The sequence below is a fragment of the Manacus vitellinus genome, unplaced genomic scaffold, assembly GCF_001715985.3.
Source record: "Manacus vitellinus isolate BGI_N305 unplaced genomic scaffold, ASM171598v3 scaffold_37_pilon, whole genome shotgun sequence".
NCBI lineage: Eukaryota > Metazoa > Chordata > Aves > Passeriformes > Pipridae > Manacus > Manacus vitellinus.
In genome coordinates this window covers 3,393,726-3,413,959 of record NW_021940517.1, presented here as the reverse complement: position 1 = coordinate 3,413,959, position 20,234 = coordinate 3,393,726, and the positions used below count along the sequence as shown (strand labels likewise).

Sequence of the window (20,234 nt, the reverse complement as noted above, 5' to 3'; positions counted from 1 at the left end):
GAAGAATAATAAAACACATATTTAACTAACATGTGCAGCAGAAATCCCTTAAAAAGTTTTTCACTTTTTTGGTCATATACTGTTCAGACTGTTTTCTTCCACTTGCTGTTTTGATGTGAAATCTCACAATGCAAGTAATTACAAGTCAATTAACTGCACTGACATGGACCCAGGGTGCTATAAGAGACTCCCTGTTATGAGCTTCACATAAATATTCTTATTTTATACACTTAAGAAATTCTACCTCAAAGGGATTGAGACTAGGACTTGAAAGCCGTTAAGCAATTACAATAACACTGATATGCACCGTTTGACACAGTTATGAAACAGAAACCCCCATTTTGAATAATAAAATCCTTAAATTATAAAGACCTTACTTACCCTACTTAAAATAATAAAACCCTTCTCTTAACACAAGAAAGGAAATAAATTCAGATAGTTATGACCATTAATATGACTAATATAATGAATTCATATGAAATTGCAGCAATATTTTACCGTTCTAGCTTTGAAGAGTATTTATAGCATATTTTACTAGTTCCCACAATTACACATAACACACCAGAGATCAGACCAGTACTGTCATCTGAGTCTGCTTTTTTCCATACCTGAATGGAATTGTCATCAAATTTTTCAGTTCCAACTTCAGTGACACTTAATTGTAGACGATAGAGCTTTGGCTTATCTCTGGAGTCAGAACCATCTGTACAGCAAGTAATAAATATTAATTTGCAAGTTATTAAAGTTCAAATATTCATACAATATTTCTACATTTTTGCAATTTAATTCAGAATAGCAATGTTCACAAAAACACTGAGTGACGTCCTTTCAAGATTTGCTGAGAACTTAGTTGTTCATCATAATGCAAGAACACTGAAAGTAGACAGAGCCTACTTGGAGCAGCTGTTTTCTACAAATGCAAAGAACAAAGTAATCAGGAACTACTATTCTGAACATACTTTGAAAAACCTTCTCTATGTCCTAGTAGTTTGAACAATACAATTTTTGTTAAACTCTAAAGTTTTATATGGGTATACCAGAATGGGTTTAAAGATCAGGAAAATAAAATTACCTGCAGATCTCTATAATAATAGAATTTATTGACCTTACTGAAGTACAGATTATCAGTAATATCTACTGTCAAGTGGTCCACATAACAAACTCTTTCCAATTCATCAGATACTGGAACTAGACCAATATTAAAAGAGAATCTTACGTAATGTTTACTTACAACAGCTTTAGTCTTAATATATAGGACTTTAGCACTTCTGGCCTTATCTTTATAGTCCCATTGACCTATATTTTCATCTCACAGAAAATGAGGTAAACAATAAAGTTCGTCTTCCTACTCCCCCCAGAAGTACATACTGTCCAAGTAGAATAAAATTTCACAAGATACATTGGACATAAAGTGTACATGATTTTAGTTAGTGCCTTCATAGGTTAATACAACGGGTTTTGGCGTACATATAAATGCTCCCTGCTTCCCAGAAAATCCTACAACTTTAAATACTATCAGCTATTGAAGTAATACTGTCACTTCTGACTTCTCTCCAATCTGTTCTCCAAAGCAAAGATGTAAAAAAAGGGAGGCTGCAAGACAAAAAATGTCTTACCTGTGGATATGAACAATGACTTCAAGTCATCCCCCAAAAAGCATTAGAGAATATTATTAAAGGCATGGCACATACAGTGACATTGTCTGCGGTAGGATACTAGTCATCTTCAAGTCTTTAAATGAAAGTCAATATAAACAAAACCTCCATAAATCCAGCAGCAGAATCCCAGCTTTACTACCAGGATCTGTTTATTAAAATCAGAATGCAAGTCATTTAACCATAAAATGGTAGTAGTAAGCTTCTCCTGGGGTTGTTGGGATGCTATTAGGACATAAAGACACCAGGCACAGATAGTCCATAGACTGGTACTGTAAATACGAAAGTGAAGTGCTGATACTACAGTAATATCCAGTTACTGAACACAGAATCACTGCCATTACATTAGTATGTCACCCATCACAAAAGAAGCATTAATCATAAGAGTACTCCCTCCTCTAAACATTTTTCAGGTACAGGGATAAGCCTTTTATTAAAACCTTGTATTTGAGTCTAGAGAGGCATACATTTAATATCACTGTACCCCAAAAAAGGTAATGATAATGCAGTATCTTCAGCAATTTGAATTATGTGTAGTTTTTAATACTTAACAATGTTAAATCAGAAATTATATGTGGTTGCATCTTCAATGTCACCAAAAGCAGACATGTAATAGGTCACTGAATACATTTGGCTGCTTATACCAAATTCCATGAATTTTTATTATGTCTCCTCACAGCTTACACCCCAAAACTTAAAGTAACTTCTTTCACTTATTTATGATTCCAGAAATCAAGCATTTCTTCCTCCTACCCACATCCTAGTTTGGTAAATCTGGCACCCAAAAGATACAAGATTAAGTTTGGAGGAAGGGACCTTTATTCAACAAGCAAAAATACTGGAATTTCAAAAAAGTCAATGGCATAAAAGTCAGGGCTAGTTATCTAGGGGTTTTGTACTTAATTTCTTATGGTACTTTCTCCTAAGTTCTTTATATACAGATTAGAGAATAGGCTTTACAGTCTAGTGATTTCCCCTATACTAAACATACTTCCCACTGCCCCCTGCTTCTTCATTTCTGACACTTTAAAAAGAAAAAAACACCACCTTTAAAATATTCCTATATATTTCTGCAAGATACATTATAAAATATTGTTTTCAAGTGTTTATTTAAGAGAACTTCTTGATCTCATTCCCGAGTTCAGCACTTGTGACTAATCAATCAGTATCAAGTTCTACTAACGTTTACATCACACCACTGTATATCCTCAATATAGATTATATCACAAAAAATGTGCTTTCATATATGAAATATATTTTAGTATCACAGCGTTTCTGCTGAGGCATATTAAGACTCTTGTTTCTATGCAGTATCCATTGTAACATGAAAAAAACTTGGTTTAGAACAATACTAGATACAAATGATATTTTTAATTCCTACAAAAACGATAAAGATTTAAGGAGTTACTCAAAAGTTATTTAGAACACACATGTAATACTCCACCCAGTAAAAGCCAATTTCTACAGTAAAAGGTCCCTTAATCTTGAAGATAATTACTGTAAATTCCATAAAAGGATAAAAGGCCTTTTTGTTCTAGGGGAGAGATGCAGGAGGGAAGGAAGGTTGCATTATACTACAGTGTAAAGTGTTTGATTCCCTGTTTTTCAACAGCTGAAAGCTCACCTAAATGTTGTTTGGAATGTATCCCTCATAACTCACTGCAGCGGGACACAGATTCTGCCACACCTATGGCAAAGACCCTACCCCCAAAACATGACAGTCCACTAAGGCGGTTCTTAGCTACGGATGATAGATTTCATGACTTGGTTTATGCAGTTACGAGTCAACATTCATACTTCAAATAGTAGTGTTACAAAATACTGTGTAGTGAAGTGAATAGTCACTGTAAGCACATCAACTCAGTGATTCAAAACACAAATGTATATTTTTTGAACAACAGAAAAAACTAAGGCTGACCTTCATGGATATATATTTTAAACATGTTACTTCACCACTAAAAGGTGAGCCCTACACTACTCTGGAAATTATAATTTCAATTGATTTCACTAATCTAATGCCTGAAACAATGCCAGGAAATAGTACGGACTTAAAACCAGACCAAACCAAATGATGAAGATCAGATCATAGAAAACAAGTAAGCCCAAAGCTGAACAAAAATGGTCACACAATGGACTTCACCTACTGAGTTTAAATTAGTTAAACATACATTTGAAAAGCAAATTTCCTGCACAAGTTCCTCAGTATTAAGAGTTTAAACCCTAATAAGTTCAGGAGATGGTTGGGCAGATTTGAAACGCCATGTGAAATTCAGGAGATAATTCTGCTATTAAATTTCCAACACGATGTGCACTTCCAGCAGAAAAAGCCAATGGAAAACCTTTTTATAAACTGTTCTCCTAATAGGGAACAAAATTCTTTCAAACTAATTGTAAAAGTGTTACACATATACTGCAGTTCTGTTCTCAGAAAGAAGGCTGGCTGAAAGCCAAGGCTTTCAAACCTTTCCAACCTTCTGCAATTCTTCTTTCTGAGTTGTTATACCTGCATGTCCTCCGCATCTTCCATTGCGATGTATTTTACAGCTCAGGTTGCTCTTTTTGTGATGAAGCATGGAGAAAAGCCTTATGGCTTTGCCTTTTTTTTTTTTAATGCTTTGTAATTTTGATTTCAGGTTTGTAAGATCTCAGGGACTCACATCCTGAAAAAATGTGGTTTTGTCATTTTCCTCAGCCTTTAAATATTAGGATTGAATAACTGAAGTTAATAACATCCCTGAACTCATCAGCAACCACATTCACAGATAACAGACAGTATCAGCTATTCAAAGTGCTGCCAAATCTCACTTCAGTCTATCCAGTCTATTTCTATTACTATCAGATTCATCTCAGTTTATTGGTTCATTTCATGACTTGGATACAGAGACAATTGCTCACTGCCACATTTAGAGCCACAAGCTACTGAAGTGCATCTTCTAGCATCCAGAATCCAATCTTCAGTCAATGAAACAGTCATACAACCAGCAACATCAGCAGCTGTGGAGAAGTGGAAAAACTGGACAAACTTCAGTAGCAAACTTACTGAATTTGTACAATTGCACAATTGCACAAAGCATGAGTCTGCTAGGTTCCTCTGCAAGAATATAGACAGTCAACGTTTTGACAGGAGGACATTTCTACAGGAGTTATTTCTATAATAAATACAAATATCCTGAAGTGCTTTGTTCCAAAGAGACACACTGGACTCTAGAATACGAAGATCTCTTTTTCACACTCTAAGATTTAAGAAACTGTCTTTTTTTTTTTTTTCCAGTGAGACACAATCAAATTTCAAGCTTTCTACTTAATGTTCAAGTGTTCCTACAGAGCCCATCCATGCTTTTTAGTTCAGCACACTCTACAAAACTCTTCTACTCTCTGGAATAATGACGTTAATGAAACGAAAGTCTGGATTCAATTCCAAGAATTGAGCACTGGAGGCATAGGTCTGAATAGAGTTCTTTAAACCCCAGTATTGTACTCCACAACCATGAAAGAAAGGGTGAGCAACATGGGCTACTACATGTAGTACTTTTACAGCAGTCTAGAAAACAAAATGAGGAAACTGAGAATAAAAAAAGTAAGAAAAGGAAAAGGTATTTTGGTAAGACATTTCACAATGAAGAAAGTTGCTTTGTATTCTCATCTGTTTGGCCAAACCAGGATGTATCAGCACATTACTCTAAACTCTACAGAGAATCAAGGATGCATAATGATTTGTAGGTTAGGTTATCAATTTCAAATACTGCAGATAAAACTGAACAAGACTCTACAGTCTAACATGGCTAAATCCTTGATACACACCACTTACGTTAGGCAACAACACAAACCAGGCAACAGAAATACCAAAGGATGCTATGGAACACCACGGAGTAAAAAGTAAGGTCACTTTACCAGTGGTCCAAACTATTTCACACAAAAATCACAGATTCCATCCACTGCATCAATGCAGTCAAACAGTGGAAAGCATGGTTAAGTTCTATGCCGTTTACCCAATACACTTTTTAACTATGAATTCTGCAGGCAGATGGATCAAAGAACTTTTTATTTCTACCATAAAATTGCTTGCTTTTAAACCACCCTATGAAACTTAGCTGTTAATCGTAGATGGAACACTGAACTCTTTGGATGATAGCATATTCATGACAAATTTGACGCTTGTTCACAGATCAAATAATTAAAAGGTAGCTAACAAGACAGGTAACTACTTCACCAAAGCAGTCCATTGGAAAAAAAAAAAAGCCAAAGATAAACAAGATAGCCTTTCATTTGTCAAAAAGAAACACGAGATTTACAGCCAGCGAAGTTTTTAGTGACTAATGAGAGAACAGTATTAAATACAGCGTTACCTTCGTAAGCGTGATAGTTGTAGTAGGCAAAGTGATTCCTTCTCCCTGGGGTTAGAAACACATGCAGAGGACCCAGGTGAAGGCAGCACCAGCAGGACAGATACCATGCAGAACATGCGGAGGAGGGCAAGAAAAGAAAAGACAGGAAAGGGTGAAACCGTAGCCAGACAACACTTATTCATTTTATAAGGATGAAGTGCATTAAACTCTTTCAACTTCAGAAACTGGGTAGAACATAAAGACATCAGTACTACAAAGCTACCGAATGAAACAATCCTTATTGTTTAGAAAAGGGACAACAAGCTGTTAGAAGAAAACCATGAACAACAGGTCAGTCCCAGAGGCAATGTGTGAAGGCTTAGTACACAGCGCTGACACCTGTGGCACTTCAGATTGTTTTTCCTCCCTCAGTTCATGGATGTCTTGCTCCACTGCCCAAGCACAACATTTAATACTGTGTTCCATGAAGAGTTCAGAGCACAAGTAATCAAAAGTACTATTAAAAGAATCCAAAATATTAATATGCAAACCAAACCTCACCATATAGAAGAGAATAATAAATTTAATATATTCTGTGCACTGTTAATTTCATCTGGATTAAAAAACCCAACCAAACAAAAACCCCACAAAATCCCACACTATTTGACTATGAATTTAACCTTTTGTTTGCAGTTCTGATCAAAGGTTTTAGCACCAATTTCCAAACTTGCTCCTCAAAAGGTAAACAACCGCACTTCAAACTGTAACATTTGCTCGAATATCTGAGTGTACCCAAGTGACATTTAACAGGAAAAAGAGCTGTATATAACTAAATCATCAAAAATGAAAGTCCATATCCAAATTTTTAAACATGAAGACAATATCAATTAAGAGCACATGTTATGTATGTTGTATCTCTCCTGGCTGTTCCTAGATCATAAAATTAACTGTAAATTACAACGCAACCCAGAGAGTTGTAACGATGCCAAAATAAAACTCAGCCTTGCCAGTGATTTGAAGGTTCCATATAGACTGAAAAATGTTTAACATTTAAGTTTGATTTAAAAATTCATGTTCTTGTCCTGTTAAAAAAACGTTATTTTCCATGCAGAGTACTGTCAAATTCCAGGTATGCTACAGTGTACTTGTGAATGTAAAACAAATCAGATTTGAGCAGTGCTCTTCTGGTTTCCCATAATATGACATGTTAAACTATTTTACTTATAACCAAGTTTTAAAGCCCAAAATCCAAAGAAAGCTGAAGATTCAATGATTTTTTTATTTTGTTTTCAAAACACTGAAAGCTTCATACTTGCAATCATACTAATAGAGACAAAGTCTTACGAAATAATTTCTCCTCTTCTTGCACTCCAAAAAATTGCTGCTAAAATTTTGATATTACAGAAATATTCAGCTCTACCTTTAGACAGCACCAGTTCAGGGTCTGGCATCAGAAGAACAACTCATGTGGCATTCACCTACACTGCCCACAGACTTCCCTGTCCTTACAATGAAAGTCTTACTTCTGGAAAATCCAAATGACCATGTAATAATGTAATTTAGACTGTTAGACAATCAGAATTCTTACCTGGGCTTAATTCCACCAGGTACGGTAGTTTCTCAGGAGGAAGACAAGAGCCATAGCCAGACCCGTCAACTCTTTCCTTCCCCTTTAATGGCTTTCCTTCAGTTATTTTCCTGGTTTTCTTTGGGACATAATCAGGAGGCCGCCTTTTCAACTGAAAGACTAGTAGTCCTAAAACACAGTATTATACATCCTTTGAGTCACACTATCAGTGAACAAACACACAACCAATATCTATTAATTTTCGTGTTCTATAGGATTACTTTTAGCTTACTAAATTTCTGACACTTCTTCAAAATAGTTTTAACTTAGAAATAAGTACACCTTTGTAGAAACTTTAGGATAAAATGTAAATTCTTTCTGGTACCTAAAGATGTAATACTACAAACAGTGCATAATGAAATAGTAAATAACTCTAATGCTCCCTAACATTAAAGGTACCCAAAAGCAAAACATACTAAAATATATGTTAGAATTTCTTACTTTACAGGGGGTCCACAGCACGGACCCAAGGCGCAAAAATCTCTTTAAGCTTTTTGGACATACCTTTATCACTAGGCCACTCCCTGAAGATCTGCAGCGGACACTCATCATCATCAAGAATAGTTTCTTTAGCACCTTTATCATCAGAGTGCTGAGCACCAGGAGGCAGCATGACCTAGAAAAGAATTGTCAGTTTTCAGAGCTGTTAGTGGATAATTAGAACAGAGTATTCAGGGGTATATCCTCTGATTACTTTTTTTTGCATGTGAGAGATAAGGCCAAAGAATTCAGTAACTTGAAATGTATTTTGCTTTCCAAGACTTTTTCTAACTCTCCTTTCTGACCTCCTGCTACAGTTAAATCACGCTTCCCAGAACACCAGATATATTTAAAAAGCAAAGAAAAGCAAGTTACACTTAAGGCAGATAAGATCTTTCTTCTAGTAAAAAAGTATTACTCCAATAACTCAACAGCCAAGGCAAAAAAAAAAAAAAATCTGTGGAGATGACAGTTATAAAACTGAAGTTTCCTTTATTATTTCGCACATTGGAATCAGCCTTGCATTTTGCTAATGCCATTCTGCTAATGCAACACAAGTATCTTCAGAAATGACACCACGAGCTGGCAAAGACAGTGTCATCTCCTGACTCCTTGTCTTACCCAAAATTTACCTGGTCTACACAGAGACTAAGGGTACAACTGGAACATTTCACACAAGTGCTTCATGCTGTCTAGCTCTAAGGAAGAAACAAAACTAAGTATACTTTTGGAACAGAACTATGGACTATTCAGACCTTTTACAGCTATACCCTTGCAAAGCAGAGGAAGGGGGAAACCTTGATTCATGAAGTCTGACTCTGAAGGAGATTTCATGCATTACTGCTCCCCACAGCGATCAAGCACAAATAACAATGACAGGAAGTATTACAGTGCATGAGTACCTTCTAAGTTAGACAGACCTTTCAAAGCTGAATCAAAAAATAAAATGTATTTTACTCCCTCATTTGTAATCCTAACAATGTTATTTAAATTCATAGACAATTCTACTTTAAACAAACTGCTTTAAATTATCCCCCTCTCTGAACTATGACCAAGGTAACACCTTCAGAAGTGATGCAGCTATTGGCTACAGCACCCAACTACGCTGCAGCCCTCGAGAGGCTTTCCACTCATTTGTTGCCTCTTCTCCACACCCATTTCTGCGTTAACCAAGTTCTCACAGATCCACCTCAAACATCCTTTCATCTTCTTCCAAGCAGGAAACAAGTACATTTAAGATCAAAAGTATGTAATCCCTAAAACATTTTCTATGCAAAACCTGGTTAAACATAGGACTAATTAAATTATCTTTAATTAGATTTTCAAATAGATAAGATATTATAAAGGGAGGAAAACATTAAAATGTATAAACCAGAGGGAAACAGAAACACATCTACATTCAAATCTTATCTTGTTAAACCGCTCTATTTCACATCTCATATTTTAAAATCAATTATACCTACAGGATAATTTTGATTATCTAATTAAGGTAACACTGTATTTAAGGCCTTATTCAACAAGCCACAATTTTTAAATTCCAAAGCCCTTGAGACAGAAGGTAACTAGTTAAAAAACAAGAAATACATGCTGCAGCATGTGTACCAGGGGCTGACCAATACTGGACTAAGGAGCAAACCAAAGAAAACCCAAATGGAGTGAAATCAGAGGAACAGAGAAGCTATCAGTGCACAGGTGCTACTAATTTAACCTGATATTACTTCTGCCGTGGAACTTGGATAAGCATCTGTTCTTGGTGTCGGGTTTAAGGGCACCAATGGTAAACTAGACAAGCTAGAGAAGAGGGGTCACAAAAGCACTGATCCCCTCATCCTCCCAGCCAGTTACCATTCCTCTCCTCTCCCAGGAAGAGCCGAAAACACAGACATATCTCACTTTAAAAAGCGTGTGACCTAACCTGAAGAAAGATACAAAACACCACATCTGAGCTTATTAAGGCTAGGTCATTTCTGATTGTTACGATGCCTTTTCAGAAAACATCTGTGTTTTAGGTGAATGCTGTCACCACAAAGCTGAAATTCCTACATTTTAGAATAACGGAAAAACACAGGAATAAGTCTATATTATGACTGAGTTTTGGCTCATGGGCAGAGATTTGCTTTAATTTTAAAAACAGATGCACTTAAATATCCTTTCATGAATTTGCATCCATACAGACTGCTGAGATGAGGCATAGACACTTCTCTGACTTCTGCAACTGCACAGCAAATACAGGTGGGTAAAACCAGCTTAAGATCATATCTCTTGGAAGCAGGTTGTCAGCTGACAACCTATGAACTGAAACAAATGCGAAACAGGGAATTAGGAAGAATACACTGTGCTTTGTCGTAAGGGCATTCATGAGCATATATAAATTATCATAAAGTCATTCAATTCTGTATCTATTAATTTAAAATGCAGTGAAACAGGCAGAAAATACAAGCTAAGAAATGTAAATGAAGACCACAGCAACTTCAGACTTAATTTCCAAAGCATTTGCTGGAATAAAAAAGAGAAGATAATTCTCAAATACTTACTGTGGTTAAGCAATATATACAGATCAAGTTATCAGATCTGTCCTTAGCAGAAGTCTCACACAAGAAAATCCCATGCTATAATAGGTCTTTAATAAGCTCTTCTGTAATTTTAATGTTTTTTTAAGTAAAAACCTCATATCTACAGTATATTTGAATATATCTGCTTATTATAAATAATTAATCCTCAATTTTCCTTACAAGCTGGGAACACAGGCTCTGCACATGCCCCTAGTGAAAAGAAAACAAAATCCAAAGCAAAACATAAAAAACCAATAAAACAACCCGCAAAAAAACTCTCAATGAATCTTGCTAAAAATATTTAATGCCTTATGTCTGTAATGACTATTTCTTAAAAAAAAAAAAAAAGAAAAAGAAAAACCTACTCACCATGAACTGCATCTTTTTGCTTGACATTACAAAAAGTTATTTATGTCTTACCCTCAAGTAAAAAAATAAGTGCATGCTAAATCAGAAATCTGATCCAGACTCTACTTTTGCAAATTAACTAGTTCGCTGCACGCCTGAAGTCTTATGCCCTAAGTGAATATGCACAGGTAGCTTGGAAGACTGTCTAATTAATCTGACATCTTCAGAGATGTGCAGTGAACCCCATATTACTCAGGGAAACTCCAACCAAGCAAACTGAAACAAGTAAAACACACATTGGAACAAATGCATGTTTACTTGCTGACATAGAAAAGCACTTCAGTAGCAGGGACAAAGGTACAGCCAATACACTGCAAACTGGCATATGAAAGCAAGCAACTGACAGGAGAATGACATTTACAACAGAAGTTGTCAATGGCGTTACAAAAAATTCTTACAATATTTATCTTTCCTGAAACTTCAGGAGTGAGTTATGCAACCTTATAGTAGTCTTGTCCTACAACTTAAAATCCATCTTTATAGTTAAGTAAATGTCAACAGTTAAAGTCTTCTTTGAAGACACTTTATCTGCCACTCAAAGAAAACAAAACATTTAAAAATCACAACCAGTACGAAATTGAAGTTATATGTTCCACTATGCATAGTTAAATTCAACATATGTTAAGAATAGGAACATGTATAGGATTTGACTTCCACAGAAAACTGTAACATCAGAAGAACAAGGGGAAAAGCCCTACCAAGGGTAAACAGCTATGAGACTTCCATATAAAAGGAGTACCAATGGCCATTGGACTAATTTAGCAGTGTATTTGTGAGTTTCCAAAAAGGGAGAACAGTGATTAAAGACACATCAAACTAATGCTAGGGTATTTTAAAGTTTCAAGCAAGGAAAGTAACTTCATAAAACATTGGGGAAAAAAGCAGATTTTACAAGTTAGATTTAAAATACTCTATTCATAAAAGAAGGATTAACATTTTAAAACCCAACACTTTATCAGAAGAGCACTGAGAAAGGCCAAGCAGATTTTACCAACTCCAATGACTTATGGGGAGCAAAACAAAGGTTTCATATACTTAAGAGTTATAAAAAAAGTCTGCTATTACTCAGTGAAGACTACTCATATTCCAAACGTAAATGTAAGCGCACAACTTACGTCAGTACTGAAACTTACTGTATGAATAAGATGCATTGCTCAGAAAAGACAAAATATTTTCCAGAAGTGCTTTCCAAAAAAATCACTTTGTTTCACAGCTAAGACATTGTTAACCTATCCCAAGATTAAAACAACATTCTCCAGACTATTTTCTATATTAAACATCCCCACAAAAGATCAGAAAATAAGAGGAGGTAACAGGGAACACCACCACTACAACAAGAGTAACTTGCAATAGTTTCCTGGGTAAGTGTGCAATCAGTTCAATAAATTCCCTCATACACAAATATTTTGTAATACATCATGATGTCCTCTAACTCTGAACTAAACAGACTGAAGCAAAGCTATCTTCCAAATTCAGTCACAGTGTCTCTGCTGTGATTCTTTCAAACCAGCAGAGAAACTGGAATGTCAATTCAGTAACCTGTTTAATAAGATTAATGACTGAGAATCATGAATTGCATTTATGGATCCCACAGTATGAAGATAATTGTCATAATTAAAACTACACATACTCTGCAGCCAAAACTGAGAATCAATTTTTAATATAATGTGTCATTGAAAGAATCTATTACTTACAGAAGTATTTCCCTCTAAAATAAGAACCTATGTAAACTTTTACTGTAAGTAAAATGAACTTTCATAGTTGGAACCCTCATTACAGGATAATGAAGACAAGGATAAAATGTCGAGAACTTCATTAAAACTATGCCTAGAATGAAGATAAAACAGTTGAAAAAATGAAAACTAACATTAGTTCACTGCTACAAAACTATTACACCACTACTATCACAGTTTCCTTATTCCTAATATTAGAGTAACATATCAATTCCCAGTTAATTATACCACTACAGACTGGAAGCACAGCAGACACTAAGGTTACTCAAAGATATCATAAAAAGCAAATCAGAAAAGAACTTTTAGATCAAACATATATCCACATCCTTTAGAGCAGCTACAAAGTGCAGAGAATAGCACTTACTGCTTTCTTACTGCTTACCAGCGGCACTTTAAGCACTGGAGGAGGGGCAGGGAAAGAGAGCACAATATTATGAGAGACAAACTTTTTTCCCATTCTTTCATCATATTAAGGAGCAATAAATACACATTTATTAGACAAGTCATAGCCAAAAATGTAATCAAGATTGGACTCAAACAAGGATCAAATGTTTTCAAGTCTCACTATTCTCCTTGAGAAGATGACATGGTCAGAAGTTTGTAACCTTTAATCAGTACTGCCCATGGGACTTTTTGATTAAAGCCATATCTCTAAGAAATAACAATTCTACACAATTCATTTGGGACTCCTAAAATAATTAAATTCTGAAAACAAGCCTAAGTTTCACTTAAACGTTTAATCTTTTCTGATTTGTAATGATGGTAAGTTACTGCTGAAAGCTATAAGGCAACAGTATACAATATACACCTTTTACAATGGAGCTCGCCTCAGCACTTCTGCTTCTGAATGGATGCTCACTCTTAGTTCAGGGAAATAGTTTTATGCACAAATTTTATGTATCCACAGGACCAACTATTAGTTTATACATGTGTGAATCATAAGCACACCTAGTGGTATAAAACCGCAGTGCCAAGTGCAGAAACATGTTACTTTCAGTATTAACATTTATCTATATAGCAAGGAATAATTTAGTAAGATTGGAAGACTTGGGTTTAAAACCAAAAAACTTGAAAGGTCACCTGAGAATTCCTGAGGTTGCTAGATTTAAGAAAAAAAAAAAACAACCCTTAGTCACTGAACTAACAGTAATTCCATTTAATTTGGAAGCAGGGAAAAAAACCCCAAACAGATATGAAACATGAGAAGATTGTGTCTTAGTACGTTCACTTACACGAGCAATACAATAATCCTTGGGATTTTCTTTTTCCAGACCATATTTTTCCAGTGCTTCAATAACTGCAAAGTCTGCAGTATCTGTAGTGGACAGCAGAATTGTCTTGTATGGTATATTTGGTTTTAAACTGTCTGCATAAATTCTCAGTGTTCCACCTTGGAAACAAAATGGAATTAACAATGTTACCAGAGAATAAAAAGACAGACAAGCAGTCATTCATTCTTTATCTTTCTGACAGAATGTAAGAATGAACCCCTTCAGAAATCATTTTGTCAATCCGCTAATACAAGAAAAGTTACATAACATCCTCAAAATAAATTTATCACTGCCACTGGTAAAAAACTCCAGTGATACTTCCCTAATTTATGTAATCAAGTCTTCTTCCCAGTGTTTCACCATGCTTGGTATTACCTGAAGTTAAAATGAAACGGCTGAATGGCAATGGCTGAAGAACAGACCTTTCCCATCTTGACAGGAAGTTTGTTGTGACCTTCAAGAATCTCCTGTCTCTTTAAAAAGCTCATTTAAGATTTCCCCCAGATGATGTTTTCTACACCCCTAACTCTTTCTTCACTGCCCTTCCATGGACAGAATACAGCATTTGAGGTTTTATCAGTACTAACACTGCTTAATTTGTTCCTTTCTAATGATGTTTATACAACCACCACTGTTGCATCCCCACCCCATGAATGTAAAATACTTATTCACTGTTATTCACAAGATCTACCAGAATCCTTTGTGCAGACCCTAACAATCAGTCCTTTACACCCTTTATTTGTGCTACTGATTGCATTTTCACTTTCAGGTCATTCAACTTGTTGTTAGTATAATAAAAGACAATTATTTCAGAAGGCCTCCTCTGTTTCTCAGAGTCCATCCTTCCTTCTTTCCCACTTCAGCACTGCTAGCAAGATCAATGAGTATACTCTCTCCCACCAATTTGCCCATGACTGAAAGCTTTGACTGGCATTCATCACAAAACACACTCCTGCAGAATCCTACCTTTACAAATCCTGCATTCAGTTACACCACTGATAAATTAGCCACGTACAAAAAATGTTGCAGAAAGCAAAAGTTAAGTCAAATTTACAGGGGTTGCTGGCCTTCAGAATATTCTCTCGGTAAACAGTTTACTGTTTATAACTTAACCACAAGAAATCCAAGTACCTGAGTCTGGTCTGCCATCGGAACTGCGAAATTCCTGCATTCTCTTCTCTAGTTTTTGCTGTCGCCGCCGTTTCATAACCACCTCAGGATTGGATATTGTGCGAGTGAAGCTGGTTTCAGGCATATCTTTGTAAACCTCAGCTGCAAGGCGAAAATTCTCACTGCCAAGTTAGTTTAGATAAAAATTAAAAATTGTCATTAACAGCTTAAAACACATATATTCTCATTACTTCACAAAGGATAGAAGGCCAGTAGGATCCATACACATAGGAGCCTCAGTTAAGTTATCAGAAGATGGTTTCTATGTGAATTTCACTTTTGCCAGGGTTAACACTGTTCATGTACCCATGTTCACGTGAAATAAATAACCAATTTAAATATTGATAGTTGCTAGTTTTCAAAGAAAGAAGAGGCCTTCTACCTCTTAAAGATGGGGCGGGGAGAAAGGCATTAAAGAAACTCTACATTTTACCCCTAACCTTATTATGATTTACAATACTGCAAAGCACATGGAAGCTGAGTTAGCATGTGCTTGCAACTTGTGCTTTTTCTTTTGCTAATGCACTTAAATACAACTACAATTTAATTTTAAAAATATAAGTTTAAACCACTTACATATCATCCCCATGAAGAAGTCTATCATCTTTATCTGATGCTTGCCGCAATGCCTCTTTTTCACGCCTCTTCTTCTCTTTTTTTTCCTTTTTCGAAAGAGTTCGCTTGAAATTCTGAATTACTCCCTCCTTTTCTTGCTTTTCAGGGCCATTACTCTGAGCTTTCTGAAATAAATGAGTTTAAGACAACTTTCATCAATTTTAGTCCAATGAAAAGTTAGTATTGGTTTTAACTTCCCAGAAGAATCTGATTAAGACGTATTATCACAAACACAGAAACAATACCCCAGGCAACAGTACTCCATTACACAGTGATGGGACTAATACTCTTGAGAATAACATAGAGAAGGCAAATACAACATCATGTTCCAAAGCAGGTATGAACTGATTCTACTCGAGAAAGTAAAGCAGCAGCAGAATTTTACTTGAATAATGCCTGCTATCTATTTGGTCTCAAAAGATTAACTGAAGGCTGTAAAACATATTTCTGCCTCCCAGTAAAAATACTTCATAACAACACTGTGATTAATCTGCTTTCAAGACACCTGTGTCGGAATGCCACATCAGAATAAACTGCAGAAGGAAAAATATTACAGAGGACTTTTCCCCTATGGTATGTTTTTCTGAGTTGTCTTTCCAGTGTTCTCTAATTCCTGTTCCTTGCATAGACAAGATACCTGTAATCCTTGGCTCATTTGCCTTTTGTAGACAGAGTACATTAAAGAGCACGAGAGAAAGAAGACATAAATTTTCCTGCTTCTATCAGGAAGTGAAGAACACAGAGAAGGAAGACTGAAGACCATTTAATTCAATGAATAGGAATAGCAACATTGGTACGTGTCGTGCAAGACATCATTAACTCCCCACTAGTAACACGAACGTATCCTGTAGCCAAAAATCTAGTACAAGCTCATGTACCCAAAGCACTTTTAAAATTAACAAGCTCTAATTTCAAGAGCAACAGATTTAGTGCTCAGCCCAAGATGAAAAACTTGCCTTAAGATAGCCCACACTGAACAGCATGTTTTCCATAGCTATAAGCATTCAAGCTACCTAAAATATATATAATTACATGACTTCAGAAGCCAAAGTCTGATCTAATTTATTGTTTAAATTACTAATATCAAAGGAAACTTTTGTATGGCTGATGTTGGCAGGTCTTCCATTTGGAAGAGAAAAAAAATCCAACAAACAAAAAACCTCCCTACAAACAACAACAACAAAATCATCCACAAAAGGAAACAGTCTCCCATCAGTTTTTTCACAAAACAGATTGTTACCTAGGGAGGTAACAATTTTTTTAGTTATTTAACTCCCTCTGGTCTCCCCCTTTAAAGGTTTCGCAAGAGGCAGGATAGGTATCATATCCTATTTGAGAAAATTTTAAAGTTTAAGTGTCTAAGTTCCCTGGGCATTACATGCTCCAATACATGGATCACAGTATCACAAGCCATCTGAAAGATCACAAAAATGCTGTGTTGCAAAGATGCATTTTAAGTATTTAAAAATATTTACTCCTCATACTAAAGGTTGTCAGCAGCAGTTGTTTTCAGGAATTAAAAAGTAGAAATTACGTTTTGCTATATAAGCAAGTCCCACACATTTCAAAACTGCCATTACCACTAGCATGCTCTGTAAAGACTCACCTTTGGAGGAAGTGTATCGTTTTCATTCTTGAGGACAAACCTTCCCTCTCGATCGTCTTTGTTCCAGTTTAATTGTACAACAAGAGGCTTCTCATCTACATCTAATCTTCTTTCTTCTTCAAAAAAACCCAAAAAGCATTAGCAGTTACTTGGTATCTCAAGAGTAAGGATATTTAGAAATAAGTTAAGCCCTTAAAAACTCAAAAGCTTTACTTCACAGTACACATCAGTGGATGTTATTTTGTTAAGTATAGGGACAGAAAGAAAGCCTGGGAAGGGAAGGTAGAAATACATGTCCCCTTTCTAGCAACCAGCTTAAGTATATTCTGTCCATTTACGTAAGCTAACAGCCCCCATAAAGTAGTCATGTGTAACTCCTTTGTCAGAACTAAGTGTGGGAAAAGGATTATCACTCAGGAAGAGAAGTTAGATCTAGAGTTACAATGTTTCAAACTTTAGAACTCCATGAGACTTCCAAATACTAATTTTCTTTATTTTAAATTTACTTAGACTGCAGTCTGATTGGGGTCTGAGAAATAATATCCCAAAAAGACTGCACAAAAATAAATGAGATTAGAAAATTAAAAACACACAAAAAACCTCCCCAACCCCCTCCCTCCCCCCAAAAAACCATTATGCACATATACAACCCAAAATTTCACTTAGTGCATTACATCTATTTTAAGTATATGGAAAAAATCTGAAAGAGTGGTTAAAAACTTAACCAAGTTTTGCCATTTGATCTCCCTTTGAGAAGTAGGAGACAGTACTTAGGCATAGCAAAACAATAATGTCTTTGCAGTTACTTTTATTTAGTAAGAAACACTCCTACTGATTGAGGCACCTCTCATGCCTCAATCATATTTTAAACATCAGGAACTTGCTCTGCAAAGCAAACTATTTCATTTTGACTACAGGTACAGTGCTAACAGATTTTTAAAGAAACCTAAAGCAGAAAAAAACCACATACTAATCATTGTTTAAACCAGCGATGACACAAAAACTTTTCCCTAATCCCATATAATTCACACCAAGTCATCATTCATAGATCATTAAAACTTAAATGTATCCCAATAAATTTCCATTCTGGATCTTAAATTATTTTCAGTCTCCCAAATGGAGAATTTAAGGTAATTCAATCATTTGTGTAAGCTTCTGAAGTACAAAAAGGAAAAAGCACAAATAAAAGCTATTTTCTCCTATTTCTGTCTCCACCACACACATTATCACCTTCCAGCCTGAAGGAGACAAATGGTAGCAGTACCAAAAGCTATTTTGATATCCAAGTTCTTCACAGGTAACATTAAAGGATCTGTTTAAGAAACACAGCAGTTTCAAACTAAGTTTTAATTTCTACTAAATTGAACTTCCCCCAATTTAGCAGTAAAAGAACATGCATTATAAGGCTACCTATCAAAGGCCCACAACTTCAAAGAACAGAGGATATACTCTTAACTGCTCCAATTTAACATTCCTAGTCTCTTAATAAAAATTTAGTCTTTACATGCTAGTCCTAAAAATAGCAACTCTCTCACAAATGTCAACAAATAAACAGGATGTCATGCACAGCATTTAATAGGTCATAATCAAAATTTACATAAACTGCAGGCTTGATATGTGTAATTATGTTTTTAAATACCACCCCTTCAAAAAACAATTAGTAGCAATGTACTTAGGGACAAAACACTCAAGTCTTATGTGGTTCAGAAGCTGAGGGCAAACCTAAAGATATTTTGGCTAGGGGTAGACAGGACAGAGGTGAGGATGCAGGAAGGACTCCATGAATAAATACTAACCGCCGCTGACATGCACTTCATAAAGCGAATATTTAGGAGATGACAACATTCGCATGTCTGGTCGAAACTTCTCTGCAAGAGTTTCTATCACATCTTGAGTTGTGGCAGTACTAGAGACACGGATACATTTTGTTGCAAAATTTCCAGCTGCTTTGTCTTGAAAGTAGAATCTCATTACTCCATGAAACTCCAGATCCTGTAAAGAAATAAAAATACGAAATCTGAGTGCTGGCTAGCAATTATAAGGTTCAGAGTTCTTTTATTATTAATTAGTTCCAAAAATATTATGAAAATATAAGACATTCAAATATCAGACTGGTTTTCAAAATTTTCATGACAGTAAAATTAGCAACTAGGACACTATAAACTTGAAAACAAAAGAATATCATGCAAAAACAAATTAAGTACTCTTTTTTACAGGAAATACTGAGAACTCGAATTTTTAGGTATTCAAATCTCAGCTATTGTCAGGAGAATCAATAAAAACTTTTTTTCTTAAACATCTTGAAGACTGTTTTGTTCCTGATAGCAGGCAGGTCTCTGTATCCCAAGAGTGTTATGCTTAAGGAACATCAGTGTGTCTCAAAGAGAACAGTTTAATGTTACAGGAGTCAAAGAATCATCTTTTCTCTCCTCTTTCCATCCCTTCATGCATTCCTCTCTCATGCTGTCATCTGTTTGTCCCAGAAACAACCTCTTGAAGAAGTTAAATAATTTGATTTGTTTGTATTTTATGTTTTCAGAAAGGTTAGTCTTCGGTACAGCTCCCTAAACACTCTGGGAGGGAAGAAAATACACGGTAAAGAAAAGGGCTGCAGCTGTCAACCAGGTGGCTACATTACCACTGCAATGACAATCTGTCAAGTACTTTCCTCAGTCATCAGAGCCCTCTGCTTCGCTCTGCAGCCTACCAAACTGCAGGAGGATACTGTCTGCTCCATTGCTGATCCGAACACCAACTCCAAATTCAAATTTCAGTTCCCCAGTGGACTCCAC

The 20,234-nt window shown here is 35.7% G+C and overlaps 1 protein-coding gene across 21 annotated transcripts in view; it reads right to left on the bottom strand.

The window, feature by feature from the left end:
• Positions 1 to 19,431, bottom strand: part of AFDN (afadin, adherens junction formation factor) — an 89,488-nt gene extending 70,057 nt beyond the window's left edge. For 9 of the 21 annotated variants that reach the window (XR_001921250.2, XM_018077386.2, XM_018077392.2 and 6 more), the window contains exons 1-9: positions 19,239 to 19,430; positions 17,443 to 17,558; positions 15,798 to 15,961; positions 15,183 to 15,343; positions 14,013 to 14,170; positions 8,112 to 8,223; positions 7,569 to 7,736; positions 6,002 to 6,046; positions 609 to 703 (exon numbers count right to left, since the gene is read on the bottom strand). Coding sequence is in view for 20 of the 21 variants with exons in the window: in XM_018077386.2 (XP_017932875.1) it covers positions 609 to 703; positions 6,002 to 6,046; positions 7,569 to 7,736; positions 8,112 to 8,223; positions 14,013 to 14,170; positions 15,183 to 15,343; positions 15,798 to 15,961; positions 17,443 to 17,558; positions 19,239 to 19,413 (1,194 nt within the window). In the remaining variant the exon portion in view is untranslated. Of the gene's footprint in view, positions 1 to 608; positions 704 to 6,001; positions 6,047 to 7,568; positions 7,737 to 8,111; positions 8,224 to 14,012; positions 14,171 to 15,182; positions 15,344 to 15,797; positions 15,962 to 17,442; positions 17,559 to 19,238 lie in introns of all 21 variants that reach the window. The other 12 variants (XM_018077395.2, XM_018077398.2, XM_018077397.2 and 9 more) reach the window with 5 other exon arrangements.
• Between the last annotated feature and the right edge of the window lie 803 nt (positions 19,432 to 20,234).